Source organism: Zootoca vivipara, chromosome 9 (assembly GCF_963506605.1).
Source record: "Zootoca vivipara chromosome 9, rZooViv1.1, whole genome shotgun sequence".
Taxonomy (NCBI): domain Eukaryota; kingdom Metazoa; phylum Chordata; class Lepidosauria; order Squamata; family Lacertidae; genus Zootoca; species Zootoca vivipara.
The window spans coordinates 28,562,052-28,580,682 of record NC_083284.1 but is presented as its reverse complement, the minus strand read 5'-3'; the positions used below and the strand labels follow the sequence as shown (position 1 = coordinate 28,580,682).

The 18,631-nt window shown below is 38.7% G+C and overlaps 1 protein-coding gene across 1 annotated transcript in view; it reads left to right on the top strand.

The window, feature by feature from the left end:
- The window catches only part of NDNF (neuron derived neurotrophic factor), a 35,175-nt gene extending 16,913 nt beyond the window's left edge, over positions 1-18,262 (top strand). The window contains exons 2-4 of the mRNA XM_035113180.2: positions 12,662-12,856; positions 15,463-15,587; positions 16,171-18,262. Of these exons, the coding sequence (XP_034969071.2) occupies positions 12,663-12,856; positions 15,463-15,587; positions 16,171-17,564 (1,713 nt within the window). The 5' untranslated portion in view covers position 12,662 and the 3' untranslated portion in view covers positions 17,565-18,262. The remainder of the gene's footprint in view (positions 1-12,661; positions 12,857-15,462; positions 15,588-16,170) is intronic.
- Positions 18,263-18,631: the final 369 nt, after the last annotated feature.

Below are 18,631 nucleotides of genomic sequence, written 5' to 3'. Positions count from 1 at the left end.
TAAATTTGGGAAGTCACCTTAAATTACAGTGTCTTAACTTACGCTGGCATACAGTATGGCAGATCCATTCTGTCTAGGGGGCAGGGCTACTGCTGCCTGAGCCTGCCCAAGTCAATCAAAGTGATATGCATTCATGCTCTCCAGCATGTTGCAGCCAAAAACTGGGCCATGTACCAGAGCAAGTCATGTGACCCACATCACAGTATGGAGCCCCAAAACACACATTTTTGGGTGAGAGCAGGGGCCCAAAAATGGGATGTCCCAATTTAATCAAGATAGTTTGCTGGTGTTCCCCGGTCAAGTGACCAAGCAGAACAGAGTCCCCCACCACTCCCTCAGAACACCCATTTTTTTCAGGGCTTAAGCTGGCAAGTATTTTGCCAAGTTTGGCTCAGGTGGCTGGACCCTGGCTGAGACAGGATGGAAGAGTTACACTGGCATATCTCCAGCTTAGACAGAATAGCCAAGCTGAGTCTGGAACCAGCCAGCTGAGCTAGAGATCTGCCACATCTAACCCATCCCAGCAAATCTAGGGTTAGCATTTCACCCCTAATCTGAATGTGATAATGGCAGCTATGATGTACTGTCCCTTTCAAATATTTATCAGAGGAACGGTACTGTATAAAAAATGATTTTTGAAAAATAGGTGAAGACTTGCATCATATCAAACAGCAGGCAAGAAATTAACAGAAGGGAACATACCTTGAAAGAACTGAAGTTGAAACACTGCATGCGGAAGCTGCCTACTTAGCCTATACAGAAATTGTGTTGTAATTGAAAGACCCTCATGAGGGAAGATGTGAAAGGGTGAAGAAATTTAAGGAAATATGAGATGCTTGGTTAGAGCTAATATAATAAATGAAAGCAGCACACTTGATTGAGTAAGCCAGCATGCAGACTAAATACAGCCAGCACACTTCTTAATCTTGCACTGTAACAATATTTTCCCCAGTCCTGTTTGAATGTGTCTTTTAGGAATTCCTCTGACATTGAGTTGGTGAGGTTGGATTTGGGATAGGAAAACTCAGATCTGATATGTGCATATTTGTTTGGTGAGGTCTAGAGAATTGTTTGCTTCCGGACCTTTGACCCTGGAATATGAAATGTAGTTGCTAATTGATTCTGTAATTCAGAGCATATTTCCTTGGAAGCAAGTTCCGTTGAAATAAATGTGACTCTCTTTAAATAAGTACAGGCAAAACACACACACTCCATTTACGTGGGGGTTATGTTTCGAGGCATCACGCACATATGTGAAATTGTGTAGATTTGAAACACCATTGGAAAAGCGTGCAAGCATCTCAAAAACTATCGAAACTCTTGAAAACCCCTTTAAAAAGCCAGCAGCATATACTAAACTCCACCATTATCACTCCCTCCAAACCTCATTGCTCAAAATCCAACTCTCCATAAGCCTCAATGGTCAGTGCAAGGGCTCATGGGATTGCTAGGCACTGTTTTGGCACCTTTTGCCCTTTCTGGGTTCTTCTAGGGCCGTTTTTTGCAATTTTTAAATTCACGTCTGGGTTCAGCGCAATGTGCGTATGCGTGGTCACACACACAGGAAACACACATAAATCGGGGGGGGGGCTGCCTGTCCATTGATACAACTACCTCAAACAGACCTATAAAGGCATTTTCAGTGATGACCTTAATCACCAGGTTAAAACTTTCCTTTTTAGGAAGGCTTTGGGCTGACAACTGCTGTTTTATGGTTTTGATGCTGTTGAATGTTTTTGCTGTTTTATATTTATGCTTTCTGTACTGTAGTTGCTTATGTTTTCTTGGTGTTTTATATGTGTCCATTTATACAATTTAATCACTTCTAGTTCTATTTGTTCTGAAATTTTAGTTAAATTACTGTGTAGAAAGAAATGTAGCTTATTTCTATTAATTTTTTGTAATTAATTACAATAGCCTAAAATACATTCAAAACAGGGATTGGTCATATAACAGGATACATTATGGTATTTGGTCATTTTATTAGGTACTCAGCAGAGAAGTTCTTTCTCAGTATCCAGCTGTGTGCAGATAGGGGAATTGATGCATAATCTTACATTACTCCTAAGGGGGGGGGGGTATTTTGTAACGAAATCCTATAGGAACTTTCAGAGAAAATCAATGAATAGTAGCTGGCAGGAATTTAGTATTCTGTTCACATATCTTTCCTGCAAAATCTACTTTTATTTTTTTGTATTTATGAAACTTTTTCCACATGGGCTTTCCTTTCTGGAGGACAAAATTAATGGAAGCTGTAAGATTTGTCGATCTGTAACCTAAAGGGACTGATCACCGAAGAATTGATGCTTTTGAATTATGGTGCTGGAGGAGACTCTTGAGAGTCCCATGGACTGCAAGAAGATCAAACCTATCCATTCTGAAGTGCTCACTGGAGGCTCCAATACTTTGGCCACCTCATGAGAAGAGAAGACTCCCTGGAAAAGACCCTGATGTTGGGAAAGATGGAGGGCACAAGGAGAAGGGGACGACAGAGGACGAGATGGTTGGACAGTGTTCTCGAAGCTACTAACATGAGTTTGACCAAACTGCGAGAGGCAGTGGAAGACAGGAGTGCCTGGTGTGCTCTGGTCCATGGGGTCATGAATAGTCGGACATGACTAAACTACAACAACAACAACAACAAACCTAAAGGGAACTCAAGGGAAAATGAGATTTTAAGTCAGTTATGTTGAAACTCCTTTTATTAGTAGGAACCATGAAGGAGAAAATTTGTAATCTTTCTGCTTCTTCATTTCTGGGAGATTAAATAAAATATTTAAGAAAATATATAGAAAATAGAGTATCTCTTTTAAAATGTGCTAGAATTTAGCAGCAAAACATCCATAGTTGAGTTCCTGATCATATGCTACCAGGCAATCACTGAGATATTATTCAGTTGTTGTTTTTCCCTCTGCCTATTTCAGCCATTTATTTTTTAAAACCATGCCCTAGATCCATCCTTGCATTCAGATGTAATACCTACACACAAGTAGGATAGCTAAAAAAAAAAAACCCCAACCACTGTTACTTTTTCAGTGCCTTTGTAGCTGCTTATCCAAGGGCTCATTTCCATCTTCAGCCTTTGGTTAACCCCTTTAATTGGGTAAACAAACTCAGTTTGTTTACAGAATTGATTGTGTAAACAGATCAGTTGAAGTAAGATAAGAGGCTGGTGGCAATTAAGGTAACTGAAAAGACCAAAAAGTATAGCTTTAGTCACAATGTGTTTCTTGTTCATATTGTAAATTCTTTTAAGTGCTTCTAACATGAAAAATAATGCTGAATCTGTGTCATTTAAGATAGGATCAAACCTAGATGGTGGCAGCTTTGCATGTTTAAACTACACAGTCACGTAGAAGACAGGAGATAGAAAGGGTGAGAGGTACTGGATCCCTTCCCCAACTCACATATCACTTCCCCAGAGCACCTCATGCCGTTCACTTTTCCTTCAACAGAAGCCCAATCCTGGAAGTTATTCTGATGGGACAAGACTTGTGAAGAGTGGCTTCAGGAAAATGAGTGGTTTGCGAGGGAGGGTTTAGAAATCATTAGCCATATGCCTGCTTTGCTCTTGAAACTGGATCATCCAGAGCCACACACACCACTTATTAAATGAATGAGACAAATCTAAGTTTAAATACAAAGACTGGCTGTTAAATCTACTTTGAGATAAAAAGCACCTGTGCCACCTGGCTAGTGAGGTAAATGGGGTGTTCCAATATAGTGCTAAAACTGAAAACAAAACACACATTGCCATCAAAAGAAAAGGGGGAAAGACTTTCAGAACCTAACTATTCCTTTTCAAGATGATCAGATGGTGTTTTCTTTGACCTTTGGCTTGTTCAGTATAACTAAACTGAGTGTTCCCAGAAGTGGTCTTGACAAAACTTCTTAGTAGCTATAGCACAGGTCCCCATGGTAATACTTATGGATGGATTAGAAAAATAAATCCAATTGTTAAGGTATTTTATTTTACAATATTTCTTTGAAATGCTGATGTGATTTCCGTTGTTGCAATAATCTGTTCAACAAAAGGAAAATACACATTCTGAAATAAATGGTAAAATAAGTCCTATTTAACCCATACTGTATTTGAACAAATTAAGATTCTAAAATCGTCAAAGGATCCATTGTTACTCCTTAAATTTCATAATAAAAAAATTCCTTCCAGTAGCACCTTAGAGAACAACTAAGTTTGTTATTGGTATGAGCTTTCATGTGCATGCACACTTTTTCAGATACACTGAAACAGTATTTTTAAAATTTTGTTTCGACTATGGCAGACCAACACGGCTACCTACCTGTATCCTTAAATTTCAGTTATTTTATTGCACAGTGTAGCACATATATACCCACCCACATTTATAATATGTCATGCCAGAATTATTATTATTATTATTTGGGGGGGGGGTTGCATTATATTCAGTGCTAGCCCTACTCAGAGCAGACCCATTGAAACAAATGAGCATGACTAAGCTATATTAATTTCAATGGGTCTACTCTGAAGGAACTTAGTTGGATATATCCCATAGCTCTGCACTGATACCGTACTCTTCATTGCACCCTACCTGGAACTGGTCTGAATCCTTGCTCCAAGTGCCCTTGCCAAACAACATGAGATAGGTAACATACCCTCCAACATGCTGCAGAGGAAAATTGGGATGTGTGTCTTTTGGGGGCTGCAGTCTCATGGAAGCCAGGTAACTCGCTTGAGAGCATGACCCCCAAAACTGGTGCCTTTGGGGGCTGTGCCTGGGGTGCAATCGGAAGCCAGGGTGGCTTCTGTAATTCCAAGATGCCCCACTCAAAGCGGGACAGTTGAGGGGTATGGGGCAACCATTGGAGAGAGGGCCCCAGTTATGGAGCATCCTTCTAAAGGAGGTTCACCTGACACCATCTTTCTGGCCTTTTCAGTCCCAAGTAAAGATTTCCTTGTTTATCCAGGCCTTTTAAATAACTTGTGTTATTTAAGAGGATATGGTCCTCCTAGTTTAAAAATGTGTTTCAGTTGTGTTTTTAATGTTAAATGATATCAATCATTTTCTGTCGTATTTTAATTTTTATATTTGTTTTGCGGGCCACTTATATTGTGGGTTGGCTATATATATTTAGTTAATAAATACATGAATAAATTTGAAACAAGTTGGATTTCAGTGAAAAGAATTAAGGAGCTGTTTCGAACAGGCATCCCCAAACTGCGGCCCTCCAGATGTTTTGGCCTACAACTCCCATGATCCCTAGCTAAGAGGACCAGTGGTCAGGGATGATGGGAATTGTAGTCCAAAACATCTGGAGGGCCGAAGTTTGGGGATGCCTGGTTTAGAATTTATCAGTGCAGTAGTGCTGGCCTGCAGAACCAACATTCTGATTTATTTAGTTTGAAAGTTTATACCTTGCCTCTCCAATATGTTAGCTTCATTCAAGGCAGCTTACAATTAAAAACAAAGCAATCCCATAAAAATAACACAGCATAAAATCAGAAACAGGCTTGAATAATTAATTTTCTGGTCTTACTTTTGATTCAACATAAGAGGCTGGCTGTCAACATTTAGTTTCAAATTTAAAATCATGTGTACTTTTGGCTCCAGCCTTGTTATTGCCCCTGACCCACTGAGGAACAAGGTTGGGAATAAACAACCAAATAAAGTGTAGGGTAAATGGAGGTTAAGTTGTACAAAGCACAGTGTATGGGACTGTACTATAGGCAGGCTAACCTGTGGCCCTCCAGATGTTGGAACACCATGGCCAGTCATCAGGGATGTTCTGATTGGAAGTTCAGCAACATCTGGAGGCCACAGGTTCACCATCTTGCTGTATAACTTTTTTATTGCTTACATGGCACTGAAGTCAACTGAAGTCTTGAACTTTTAAAATCCTTTTTTTTTCTTTGGCACATGGATGAATTTAACTCTCTTTAAAATTGAACTAGTTGCTTGCTGTTACTGTGTGTGTGATGCAGTGCTTATGCTCACGACATGTTTCCAGTGCAGACCTAGAACTGCTTTAGAACACCAAGTTAAGTAATTAGAGTTGGGATGCCAAACATCTCTGTAGGATACAAGTGGCAAATGGAAGGGCAGACATTATATACTTTTTTGTTAATAAAAAAAAGACAACAACCACAGATAATGATGATTCACATCTGGGTGAGAAGTCGCAGGTGTGTCCTGGGCAAGGAGAAAGTTATACTGTATTGTTTGATATAATAATAATTTATACACATGGTCAAACTTTTTTTAAAAAGTCAGGTTTTTTTCTTTCTTCCCTGTGTTCTAATATATTCAAAAAAGTAAATCAAATTTATGAAGAAATCCTATGCATATCTAATAAGAAGTAAGTCCCACTGAGATTAATGGGGCTTAATCTCAGATAAACCTTAATCACCTTACTTTGCCCATCTACAGCAAGTACCTGAACAGCAGACTAAGCAGATACACAAGTGACAATCTTGTTCTCTATGGTGAGATGAACTGTATTCCTTTTAAATTATAGTAATGACGTCTAAGTTTGCATCTGTACAGATAAAGTCATTAAGTTTAAGACTTAGAGGTTGCTTAATGGAATAAGACCTAGTCCCTAAAGCCTAGTTTGAGCAATTATTTGCCACCTTCACATGATCCCCTTTGATTTCTCCAAGGCTACAGTCAAAAGTTAAATAGTATCCTGCAGATTTATTATCAAATGGGGCACTGAGTAACTCAAATAAAAGTCAGTGCTTTTGATTTTAAAAATAAGATTTGAGGGATACAAAATTACACACACCCCTCCACCCATTTATAGAAATACAACGTGCAAATGCCTGTGGCAGGCCATTCTTTGAAATTAACCTCACTAAATTACAATCATGCACTTTCAACTCTCTGTAATTAAACATTTAGTTTTATTTATTCCAGATGTATTTGCTTCAAGTAAATCCAGACCTTTTGCTGCTGTTGTAGTAGATCTTTTACAGGTCTCAGGGACCTAAAATTGTCAGAAAATAAAAGTGAATTGTTTCCTTAGGTTTGGATTGCAACATATCCACTGGTGACTGCTTCTTATGGAATTTTGGAAGGTGGTGTGTATTGTGATTCCTTCAGGAACAAAATGGCTGATGCAACTGTTAGCTTTAAAAAGTAGTAGATTTGTGTTTTGTGAAAATATAGTGCAAGAAGCTATTGCTTTAGTGCTTCCACCTACTAATATATAAATGGGAATGCTTTGTGGACAATGAAGTATAAAGTACTAAAACTGTGTTTTCAGCAAATAGATGCTGTAAAAGCAAACACTGGATATTTTCAGCAGCACATTTTAAAAATATGTACTAGCGGTCATCACTCATCAGTTTACTACCAGTTTACTACCAAATGGCCATACTTACTTTACAAAAACATTAGGCTTCAGAGTTGTCTGTTCTGGTACTCAATTATGAAACCTGGCCTCATTAATAGATATCTCCTGCCATGGTGTGATGATTCTTGTATTGCTGTTATTTGATTTAATGTATTTTAATATTCTACAGAAGCTGCTTTGTGAGCATATTTACCCTAAAATGCAGCTTGTATTGTATATTGTAAATAACAATAATTCAAGAAACCCAAGATTGCTGGTATGGCATCGTTGTCTTTTCTGCTATAGTCAAACATGCTTGCTCCTAATTTTGGATTGCTGATGGTGATTTATAAACAAGAGTTGCTATTGCAAGCCTAGAAGTAGCAGTCCCTGCAGGTTCATATTCACTTTGTGTGGTATAAGAAAGTTATAAGTAGGAAGTTAGCCGCTATTTTCTGTGAATGGTTGCTGCGTGTTTGTGTTTTCTATGTACCTATCTTAGTAGCATGCAAAACATAAACTCAAGGCATTACTCTGTACTTATGAAAGAGCTACATCTGGCAGGGTGTGTGCTTCTGTGTGTATTCAGTCTAGAATTGTCAAGTAAAACTTTTGTGGCTTTCTTCTGCTTTCTTTATATTTTTCTTTTGGTCCTTTGGTGTAAATGAGGCAGATTGCAAAGAGAATTTTTCAGAGGTGGCCATGGGATTTCTTTCTTTCAGACGTTAGTAGGAAATTTGCAGCCTGACCTAGCCAGGATCAAGGGAATGTGCTTTGTTTTCTACTCAGTTTTTTCTTACAGTTCTATTTGTCCAAAACCTATAGACCAGAACCACAGAGTGTGAGCAGACATTCAAATTCATGCTCAGATTTATACTGTACTATTAGACAGACAATGACTAGAAAGCAAGTAGTTTGTGGGGGTGGAGTGAGAAAGAGAGAGAAAAGGCCATTAGAGGGCACTTTTGTAATCCTAAATTTTTTTTTTAAGATAGATGTGTGTTCTTTCACTTTGGACTGTTTGTTTTGGCTCTCACTTAGTCAGGATCAACAATGTGCAAGTATTTCAAGTCAGTGGTGATGTTCCAATTAATTCTTTACTCCCCCTACAAATTTAAAATTTATGATGATGATACAAGGTAAACATCTAGAAGTGAGTAAAATGTTATTTAGAGATGAATCTTACTAGGGCAGGAGAAGGACTCACAGCCATTTCTTCTACTCATTAAAGGAAGCACCATAGCTCAGTTGTGCAGCTTCTGCTTTGTACGCAGAAGATCCCAGGTTCAGTCCCTGGCATCTCCAGGTAGGGCCAGAAGAGGCCCTGGTCCTTAAATCATGGCCAGCTGCTGCTGGTAGGTGCAGACATGCTGACATAGATGGACCAGTGGCCTGAGTCAGTATAAGCAGCTTCCTTTGTTCCTAGTGGAGACCACATTGAAATCTGGTAGGCAACTGGCAGCTGGGGAAGATGAGGATATCGTCATTATATGTACAAGAATGAGAACGAGGCACTGTCATCAGTTTGTGACTGGTGCTCTTGAACAGGGCTGTCTTAAGCAGGTCGGGCACCCTGGTGCCGTGGTGCACAGATCGCTCCGGCGCCCCCGCCCCGTTTCTTCCCACGGCTGGTGGGTGGGCGCAGCGCGGTTTCCACACGGCTTAGCCATGCAGCGCCCCCCTGCCGACCCCGTGCCACCCAGCCTACCCCTAGAGCCGGCCCTGCTCTTGAATCAGGATATTGTTACCTGTCAACAGATACAGTTGCAAGAGCCACAGCAAAATAAATTCACTTTAAAGCTGCCATGATTATAGAATCATGGGATCATAGAATTGTAGCCTTGGAAGGGGCCTCGGGGGTCATCTAGTCCCCGGCAATGCAGAACTCTCAATTGGATCATACTTGACAGATGGCTACCCAACCTCTGCTTAAAAACCTCCACCATCACTCAAGGGAGTCTGGTCAACTGTTGAAGAGCTCTTATTTTCATAAGATTCTTCCCAGTGCCTAAGGCTCACTACTGAGCATAGTCAAGGAGACCTCACATCTTTACTGGATACCAATGCAAGGTGGCAGCCAAGGTAAGGGCTTGTATCCACCAAAATATTAAATACAAATATTGGCGCATATAGAAGGGAAAGCAAAAACAAAACTGCAATAAACTGACGCATTGGGTCCTTTACCTTTTACTTTTACCTTTGCCTTCTTGGTACAAGAGGGGAATTTTATTCCCTGTAATGGTTTTGTTATTCTAGAATCCCCATTCTGGAGGACTCAAAGGCTGTGTATGTCTCCCAGTCTGTACTTTAACACTAAATTATGGTTTGGTGTTACATGAATGAGCCTTTGTGTCATTACCTCTCTTCAATCCCTCTGATGAAGTTGAATTACAGGGTCCAAGAGCACCAGGCCCCTTACTTTTTTGCAGAATCCACTGAATTTTTTCTTTTAAAGAAGGCTGTTGAGGGCCCCATAATGTAACTAAAATAAGGGGACGTGGTAGCTGGGGGCTGTGGATTTTGTTCACAATCCTCTACTGTTTCTCCCACATGGTCTCATATTTTATACCTGGTTTTAGGTGTATGTGGTTGTATTGCTTTTAAATCTTGCAAACTGCAGTGTAGTGAGTGTAGAAGAAGAATGGTATAAATTTTTTAATTAAATACATTTGCATAAAATAATTCGATTACTGAGCCCTAACCACCATCACAACCACAGCTGCTTTAAACCTTCACAGACATGCATGGGAGTTTCGATCAAGGATCTCCAACATCATGCTTGTTTTCAGCTTAGGCAGAAACAACAAAAAGCAGACTCTACGGTACCGTAATATTTTCCTAGTTGTCTTCCAACTTTCAGGGCTAAGTATTAGCTTTAAAAAGAAAGAAGAGCTGAGATTAATTGGAATTAAAACAAAAGGCCAAACCTGTCCCACCAATTTTTTTGCAATGGTGGACCAAGTGCCAGTTCTCACACCAGGGGCTAAGTTTCACAGCTTAGTTTTCTTGCAAACAAGGAACTTTATTTTAAAAAGTTGGGTGGAATGCACATGCCAGCAAGTTATTAAGGGCTGTAAAAATAAATAAAATAAATTCAGCATGAAAGCATTATGTAACAACAGTGTACTGCACATAGCTGCCAAGTTCTCCCTTTTTTAAAGGGAAATTCCCTTATGCTGAATAGGCTTCCTCGCGAGAAAAGGGAAAACTTGGCAGCTATGGTACTGCAGTTTAGAATCAACTAATGAATATTTTTGTATTGGAGTGAGCAATTTTGAATTAGAGATCAGCAAAAAGGGGGGGTAACTCTTAAAGTGGAAACTCTTAAAATGTGTTATATCTGATGGCTACTCACTAATATGCAGGTTTACATGTGTAATGTTAGTGAGAGAAAGTGAAGAACCTAACAAACACTTTATCTATGATGTATGCTTACTTACTGAACAAAATCTAAAGTGACTTCTTATGTGTTATGCCTAAATAAGTAGGCAAGATTGGACTTAATATAAGACTTATGCTATTATTATCAGAAGGAATAACCTGATAATTACCGTAGCTATAGTAAATTAAAACAAGATCCTACCTACCTAATTTATAGTAGTTAATTTGATCCAAAAGCCTGCCTATAAAGTGGGTGATCTGGTTAAAAAACAAAATTGAGAAACAAAGCTTAATCTGGAAAACCCTATAACCTTTATTTTAAAACCAAAATTGCACTGGAATCCAGGACTCAGAATATTCATTATTAAGATCTTATAGTGGTTCATTGAAAGGACACTATCATCATAAGCATTCAGAACACCAGAGAATTTGCTGTAGTTCTGATTAATCACAGACAAATACTGACTGAAAAATTAATGAACAAGTATCTTGTTTTAGTCATAATTTATCCTAAATGATACTTAAAATATATTTCAATGAGTTTTGTAAATCAAATTATCAAATATTTTGACTTGTGATCTCTATGCTCAAATTTCCTTTCCTTCTTTATTTTCAACTGTGTTGCTGTTACTGTATCAGGATTTCATTTATAATATTGTTACATATACTGTATATCCCACTTTTCCTCCAAGGAGCTGAAAGTGGCATACATTTTCTCCCCCTCTGCATTTACCCCCACAACAACTCTGTGTGGTAGGTTAAGCAAAGAGATAGTGACTGGCCCAAGGTCACCCAGTGGACTTCTTGGCTGAGTGGGGATTTGGACTCTGGCCTCCCAGGTCCTACTCCAACACTTGAACCACTACACCACACTGGATCTACATGTACTTTAAATAACACCACCCAGAAGCCACTGTCCTGTGTACCCACCAGCCTATTTTCAGTTAATAGTGGGACATAGAGCACAGCCTTCTCCAAGTATCTTGATAGGTAGGTATTCACTGATATGTAAACAAGCAATCCTTTAGACACCTTGAACCTATTTTGGGCTTATAAACAGTACACTGATTTCTATGAAAAAATGTCTGAGGCAGCAATCCTTCCTACATCAGAGAAAGTCCAATTGAATAAGGGGATTCTACTGGAATTCTGTAGCATGAGATATGGCGGTGTTGGTCCTGAATTATTAGCACCAATGGCAAATCAGCTCCCTAATGTCTACCACATACAACCCTGATCTTGGGAAAGAAGATACTTCTGATACTCTGAGAGAGAGATGAGTGTTTATATAGCTGAAAGAAAGCAAAAATAGATTACATTACACTGCTGCTCCTAGTCTTGCGGTGATCATTGTTCTATACAGAATAATTCAATGACTGGGGAAAGAAAAATACACACTTCATGAAATATGATCAAAGGAAAAAGACTTTGTAATGAGGACACACTGTAGAGTACCAGAATGTTGTAAACCGCTCCTTCTTTTATAACATCAAAGCAAATTAAGTACAAATTAAGCTACATGTTCTCTCTCGGCTTCCTATAGAGTTTAATTACAAGACTCAATAGACAACAGACTAGCCGTCTCCTGATCTTCTGTAATATTGTTGCACATGTCTGTAAACGAGTCTGTCTTTCCATTCTTCTGAACAGCCCTGCTTGAAAACTGGCTGGCAGGAGAAAGTAACTGAAACTTGTTGTCAGTGGGAACGGGTGACATTGGCGAAGTGCTCCCCTCTATAGCCCTTTTCCTTTAGATCCTAAAGCTTAGATGTCTCAGTTGGGAAAACCACTAGCAGGAAATTTTAAAATGCTTTATTCATTCAATCATAAAGATTATTGACTCGATGGATCACTTAGACAAATACTGAATGTAATTGAATTATAGTATAAGAGATAACACTTCCCCTTTTTTACAACAAAAATTTACTATCCCTGTCATTTACAATGCATTCCTTTCCTTTTGCTTTAGGATGCTCTTGCTGCACTGTTCCATGTCCTACCTTCTGCTGCTGCTACCATTTAGCTCCTGGACACAGAAGCTGCCAACTAGAGATGAAGAGCTTTTTCAGATGCAGATCCAGGACAAAACATTTTTCCACGATACATCAGTTCTTCCAGATGGAGCTGAAATCAGCAGCTATCTCTTCAGAGAAACACCCAAAAGGTATTTGGGTTAATGAAATTTTCAGAGAGAGGCAGAAGTTACAGGTGGAGCTGCTATACGGATTTGTAATTAAATTTAATTTGGGTTCATGCATGGAGAATAGAAATATTAGTTCTCTACTTAGAAATGAAATCGTGCTTAAATTTCAAAAGCATAAGGTGGAGAAAGACATCATATGTTTTAAACAGTCACAATATGAGCAACATCTCATTTTAATATTACTGTAAAGGACATTGGTGCTATTAAAGTACCGTACTTAAGTACAAATATTTCAATGACTAGCAAAAGATGTAATCATATTCCCAATAGTAAGTGTTGAGTTCTGAAGAGAAATATCTTTTTAAACCAACGTTTCTTTCAAATATTCCTGGCTGAAATGACCTTTTCCTTTCCAGGCCTTCTTTCTTATTGATTTATTTGAATATTTATAAACCACTATACCATAATAAGAAAAAAATATATGTGGTTTATAGCAATACTACATAAAACATGCAATAAAACACTTATAGAAAGTTAAAAACAGGCATCAATTAACCATTGTGGAAATATGTACAATGGTACCTCAGTTTAAGAACAGTCCTTTTTAAGAACGATTCGGTTTAATATTTATTATTATTATTATTATTATTATTATTATTATTATTATTATTATTAATTTATTCATACCCCGCCCATCTGGCTGGGTTTCCCCAGCCACTCTGGGCAGCTTCCAACAGAAAAATAAAACACAATAATCTATTAAACATTAAAAGCCTCCCTGAACAGGGCTGCCTTCAGATGTCTTCTAAAAGTCTGGTAGTTGTTTTCCTCTTTGACATCTGTTGGGAGGGCATTCCACAGAAGGCCCTCGGTCCTGGACCTCAGTGTCCAGGCAGAATGATGGAGGTGGAGACGCTCCTTCAGGTATACTGGACCAAGACCATTTAGGGCTTTAAAGGAATCTGAACAATGGAAGGGCACCGGCAGCGGGAGGCATCATTAGGGAAAACAAGCCTCGGTTTAAGAACGGTTTCGGTTTAAGAACGGACTTCTGGAACAGATTGAGTTCGTAAACCAAAGTACCACTGTATTCTCAATTGCCTGTGTGTAGGCTTGGCAGAATAGAAGTTTTCAGCAGGTGCTTAAAAGGTGAAACAGAAGGCACCTGCTGAATCTTTATTGGCAGATTATTTCATAAGAGATATTCACAGGCACAGCTGAATATCTCCTTTATCCTGAGTAAACTGTTTTGTATGATTGGCTCTTTGGACAGATTATTTCATAGGACTGGGCTGATGACATGAAATGTCAAATAAGCCTCACCAACTCAGGGAATGACCAATGATGCTCCTACAGATGATCTCAGTGATCATGTTGGGATATAAGGGTTTAGGGAATCCCTGAAGTGCCTGTACCTAAGTTGTTCAGGACTTTGTAAATTGATACAACAACTTTGAACCTGGCTTGGTAGCAAAATATATTATTGATGAATATACTACTAGGTTCTGCTAATCTGATATCTTGTCTTCAGAAGAAACCAAAATATTGATAAATGCTTACTCAGTATGTGAAAATATCAAGTTGCTCAGTCAGATGGATTATAATGAGGTGTATATAGCTAGAGAGTTCCTACTAAGGAAATGGATGTATGGCCAGATATGTATTTCTTTTTTCATATTTATTCAATTTATATACTGCCCTTTATCCAAATAACCCAGGGTGGTGTACAACTTTTAAAAGATTATTTATATCACATAATAATAATAACAAGCGCAGGGTCTAAGTTGGTTTGGTTGAGAGAGGCGGTCGTTAAGGTACTGAGATCCTGGGCCGGCTAAGGCTTTATAGGTCAACACCAGCTTTGAACTGGCTCCAGAAACTAATTGGCAGTTAGTGCAGTTGGGCCAGGATCAGTGTTATATACTCAACTTGGCTTGCCCCGGTGAGCAACCTGGCTGTCAAATTTTGCACCAGCTGAAGGTTCCAAACCATCTTCAGAGGCAGTCCCACATGTATAGCATGGTAGTAATCTAACCTAGAAGTTAGCAGAGCATAGGCCACATAAGTTAGGCTACCCATGTCCAGATAGGGCTATCTATAGTTCTGCCACCAACCAAAGCTGACAGAAGGCACTTGACTCCACCAAGGCCACCTGGGCCTCAAGCAACAGAAATGAGTCCAGGAGTACCCCCAAGCTACGTACCTGCTCCTTTAGAGAGAACATAACCCCCTCAAGAACTGGCAGTCTCCCATTCATCCAGTCTAGGGAACCACCCACTAACAGTGCCTCAGTCTTATATGGATGGAGTTTCAGTTTATTGACTCATCCAATCCATTGCCGAAGCCAGACATTAGTCTAGCACATCCACTGCCTTAACTGCAGATATAGAGGCGAAATAGAGTTGTGTGTCATCAGTATACTGCTGCCAACACACCCCAAAACTTCAGCCAGTGACCCCACTCAGATATGTCACAGTAACCTTAAATAAAAGCCCTAAGGAAATGAAATGCCAGGGTTTGCTAATTGATTGTCTTTTATGGTAGGATGTGAAATATACATCCATTTATTTTGATTGGAAGGTACTGAAAGTTTAAAAAAATTAATGGATTTGTTAATTTTTCCCTAGGTTTTTTTTTGTAGTTGAGGAAGATAACACACCTTTAGCAGTTACAGTAACACCTTGTGATGCTCCTTTGGAATGGAAGCTGAGTTTGCAAGAGCTTCCAGAAGAGTCCAGTGGAGATGGCTCAGGTAAATTTCAGATAAAATTCTAGTTTTTATGACAGATATGAATCAGCTGGAGTGATTAATGTTTACTTTCCATCTACAGTGACTGCCTTAAAGGAATCCTGACCAGTTGTGTGTTAGAATTAGTTTGATAAATTAGACTCTGCTACATAGAATGGTTGCTTCTATGAACAGGGCTTGTAATAGCAAAATAATGCATTAAGATTATCACACTCCCTCTCTAACTCTCTTTCTCACACACATTAAGCAGTTTATAAAGAGAACAGGAATGGGAACATTGAGAGATGGTTAAATATGAATCCAGCATAGAACTAAGCTTCAATGAAGGAAAGTTTAGTCTTAAATGCCCTTAAATTTTCTTACTAAAGCAGCAGAATATAGTAATTTATTCTTCTATATATGAATGCAATATAGCAATAGAATTGCAGTGTTACTTATTCAAAAGTTGAATGGATTGTAAACCATAAACCATATTGTTTTGTGATTGTTTCCACCAAGCAATCATTGATTTTAGTACTTAAACATATATATTAGTTTCCTCTGAGACCACCTTTCCTAAAAAAAAATCCCTTTGTGTGTCTTTTAGGTGAACCTGAGCCACTCGAACAGCAGAAACAACAGATTCTCAATGAAGAAGGTACAGAGCTGTTCTCCTACAGAGGAAACGATGTTGAGTATTTTGTGTCCTCTAGTTCACCTTCTGGTTTGTACCAGCTGGAACTCCTGTCAACAGAGAAAGACACACACTTTAAAGTGTATGCCACAACAACTCCAGAGTCAGATCAACCATATCCTGAACTGCCTTATGACCCAAGAGTTGATGTCACTTCTCTTGGCCGCACAACTGTCACTTTGGCATGGAAACCAAGCCCTACAGCTTCGTTACTGAAACAACCTATGCAATATTGTGTGGTCATTAATAAAGAGCACAATTTCAAAAGCCTCTGTGCTGTTGAAGCTAAGCAGAGTGCTGATGATGCCTTTATGAGAGCTCCCAAACCTGGTCTGGACTTCAGCCCATTTGACTTTGCCCATTTTGGGTTTTCATCCAACAGTAATTCTGGGAAAGAGCGCAGCTTCTTAAAATCGCCATCAAAGTTTGGGCGACAGATCTACTCAAAGCCTAGAGTTGACCTTGAAAAGATATGCATTGGGAACAAGAACATCTTTACTGTGTCTGACCTGAAACCTGATACACAGTACTACTTTGACATATTTGCCGTGAATGTCAACACCAATATGAGTACTGCCTATGTTGGCACTTTTGAAAGAACCAAAGAAGAGGCCAAGCAGAAAACAGTTGATCTCAAAGATGGGAAAGTTACAGACGTGTTTGTCAAGAGAAAAGGCTCTAAATTTTTGCGGTTTGCTCCTGTTTCATCACACCAAAAGGTTACGTTTTTTGTCCATTCATGCCTCGATGCCGTACAGATCCAAGTCAGAAGAGATGGGAAACTTCTGTTGTCTCAAAATGTTGAAGGCGTCCGTCAGTTCCAACTTAGAGGAAAGCCGAAAGCTAAATACCTCATTCGACTGAAAGGAAATAAAAGAGGTGCTTCCATGCTGAAGATTTTGGCTACCACAAGGCCTAATAAACAGTCGTTTCCATCTCTTCCCGAGGACACACGAATTAAAGCCTTTGATAAACTTCGCACGTGTTCTTCAGTCACAGTTGCATGGCTAGGTACACAGGAAAGGAACAAATTTTGCATATACAGAAAGGAAGTGGGTGACAACTATAATGAGGAACAAAAGAAAAGGGAACAAAATCAGTGCCTGGGGCCAGACTTGAGGAAGAAATCAGAAAAAGTCCTCTGTAAATATTTCCACAGCCAAAACTTACAAAAAGCAGTTACCACAGAGACAATTAAAGGTCTACAGCCTGGCAAATCCTACCTTCTGGATGTTTATGTCATAGGACATGGAGGGAACTCCGTCAAGTATCAAAGTAAAATTGTGAAAACAAGGAAATTATGTTAGTGACACTTCCCATGTGAAAATCAGCAGAACATTAAGCATATGGACTGACTACTTACACAGCAGAGGAGTTGTGAACTGTATTGGTACTATGTAGAGAAGATATTAACATCTATATTTATGTTTACAAGAGCAAATGAAGGGACTGAGGCTGGTGCTCTTCGTTGGTATCGGACAGTTGCATTATCATGCGTCTGGTGGTCCAAGTTCAGTAGATAACGAAAGTAGCAGGAAATATTGAAGGAACTGCCTTTTTCGCTTCCATATTGCATGAAGTGCTTCTAAATTATTTTATTACTTCAAAGGCTAAGAACAGTCATTCAGTTACCTTATTCTTATGCACACAGAAACAAAACTCCCACACAACCTCTATCTCTTAGTAGGCTATAGGGTCATGTAAATTATTTTATAAAGTCTTGTTTGAAATGTCTATGTTTCCATGATTGTAAACTATTAAAATATCTTCCCCCTCTTAGAACACAGATCTAAACTAAGTATTAACTGGACTACGCAGAAGTCAGTTTTATTGCTAATGTAAATTCCTATCTCATAAATTTTAAATGTTTAAATACTGTATGTATTTCATGTACAAAATTGTCAGACATTATATTCCTGTACATAAAATTTAAATATTAGATTATATGTTCCTTTTCATCCATTCCAATGCATTTTGAGCATCATTAATAAATTTGTAAAACTTTTATATCTGAAAATCTGTTTCAGCTACTAGCATCCTGAAAATGGAAGCTTTTAAAAATGGAGGCTTTTACAAATAATAGGATCAATCATTCGTTTGGGGTTGGTAGATTCCTTTCTTCTTTAACTTATAACAATAACACAACAATTACTTGCCCTTATACGCTGGGCAAAATCCAGAGTAAATAATCAACTCAAATTTGATTGAACACAATTCAATTTATGTCCTTTTATTTTCAATTTTGGATTGTACCTAGTGGCTTATACTCTGAAGGACAATTTGTAGGTGCAATTCACAAGTGAAGGTTAGGCAAAAAATGCATTTTATAACAGTTTTATTTTTTGCATTTCCACAGAAATCAGTTTGATTAAAA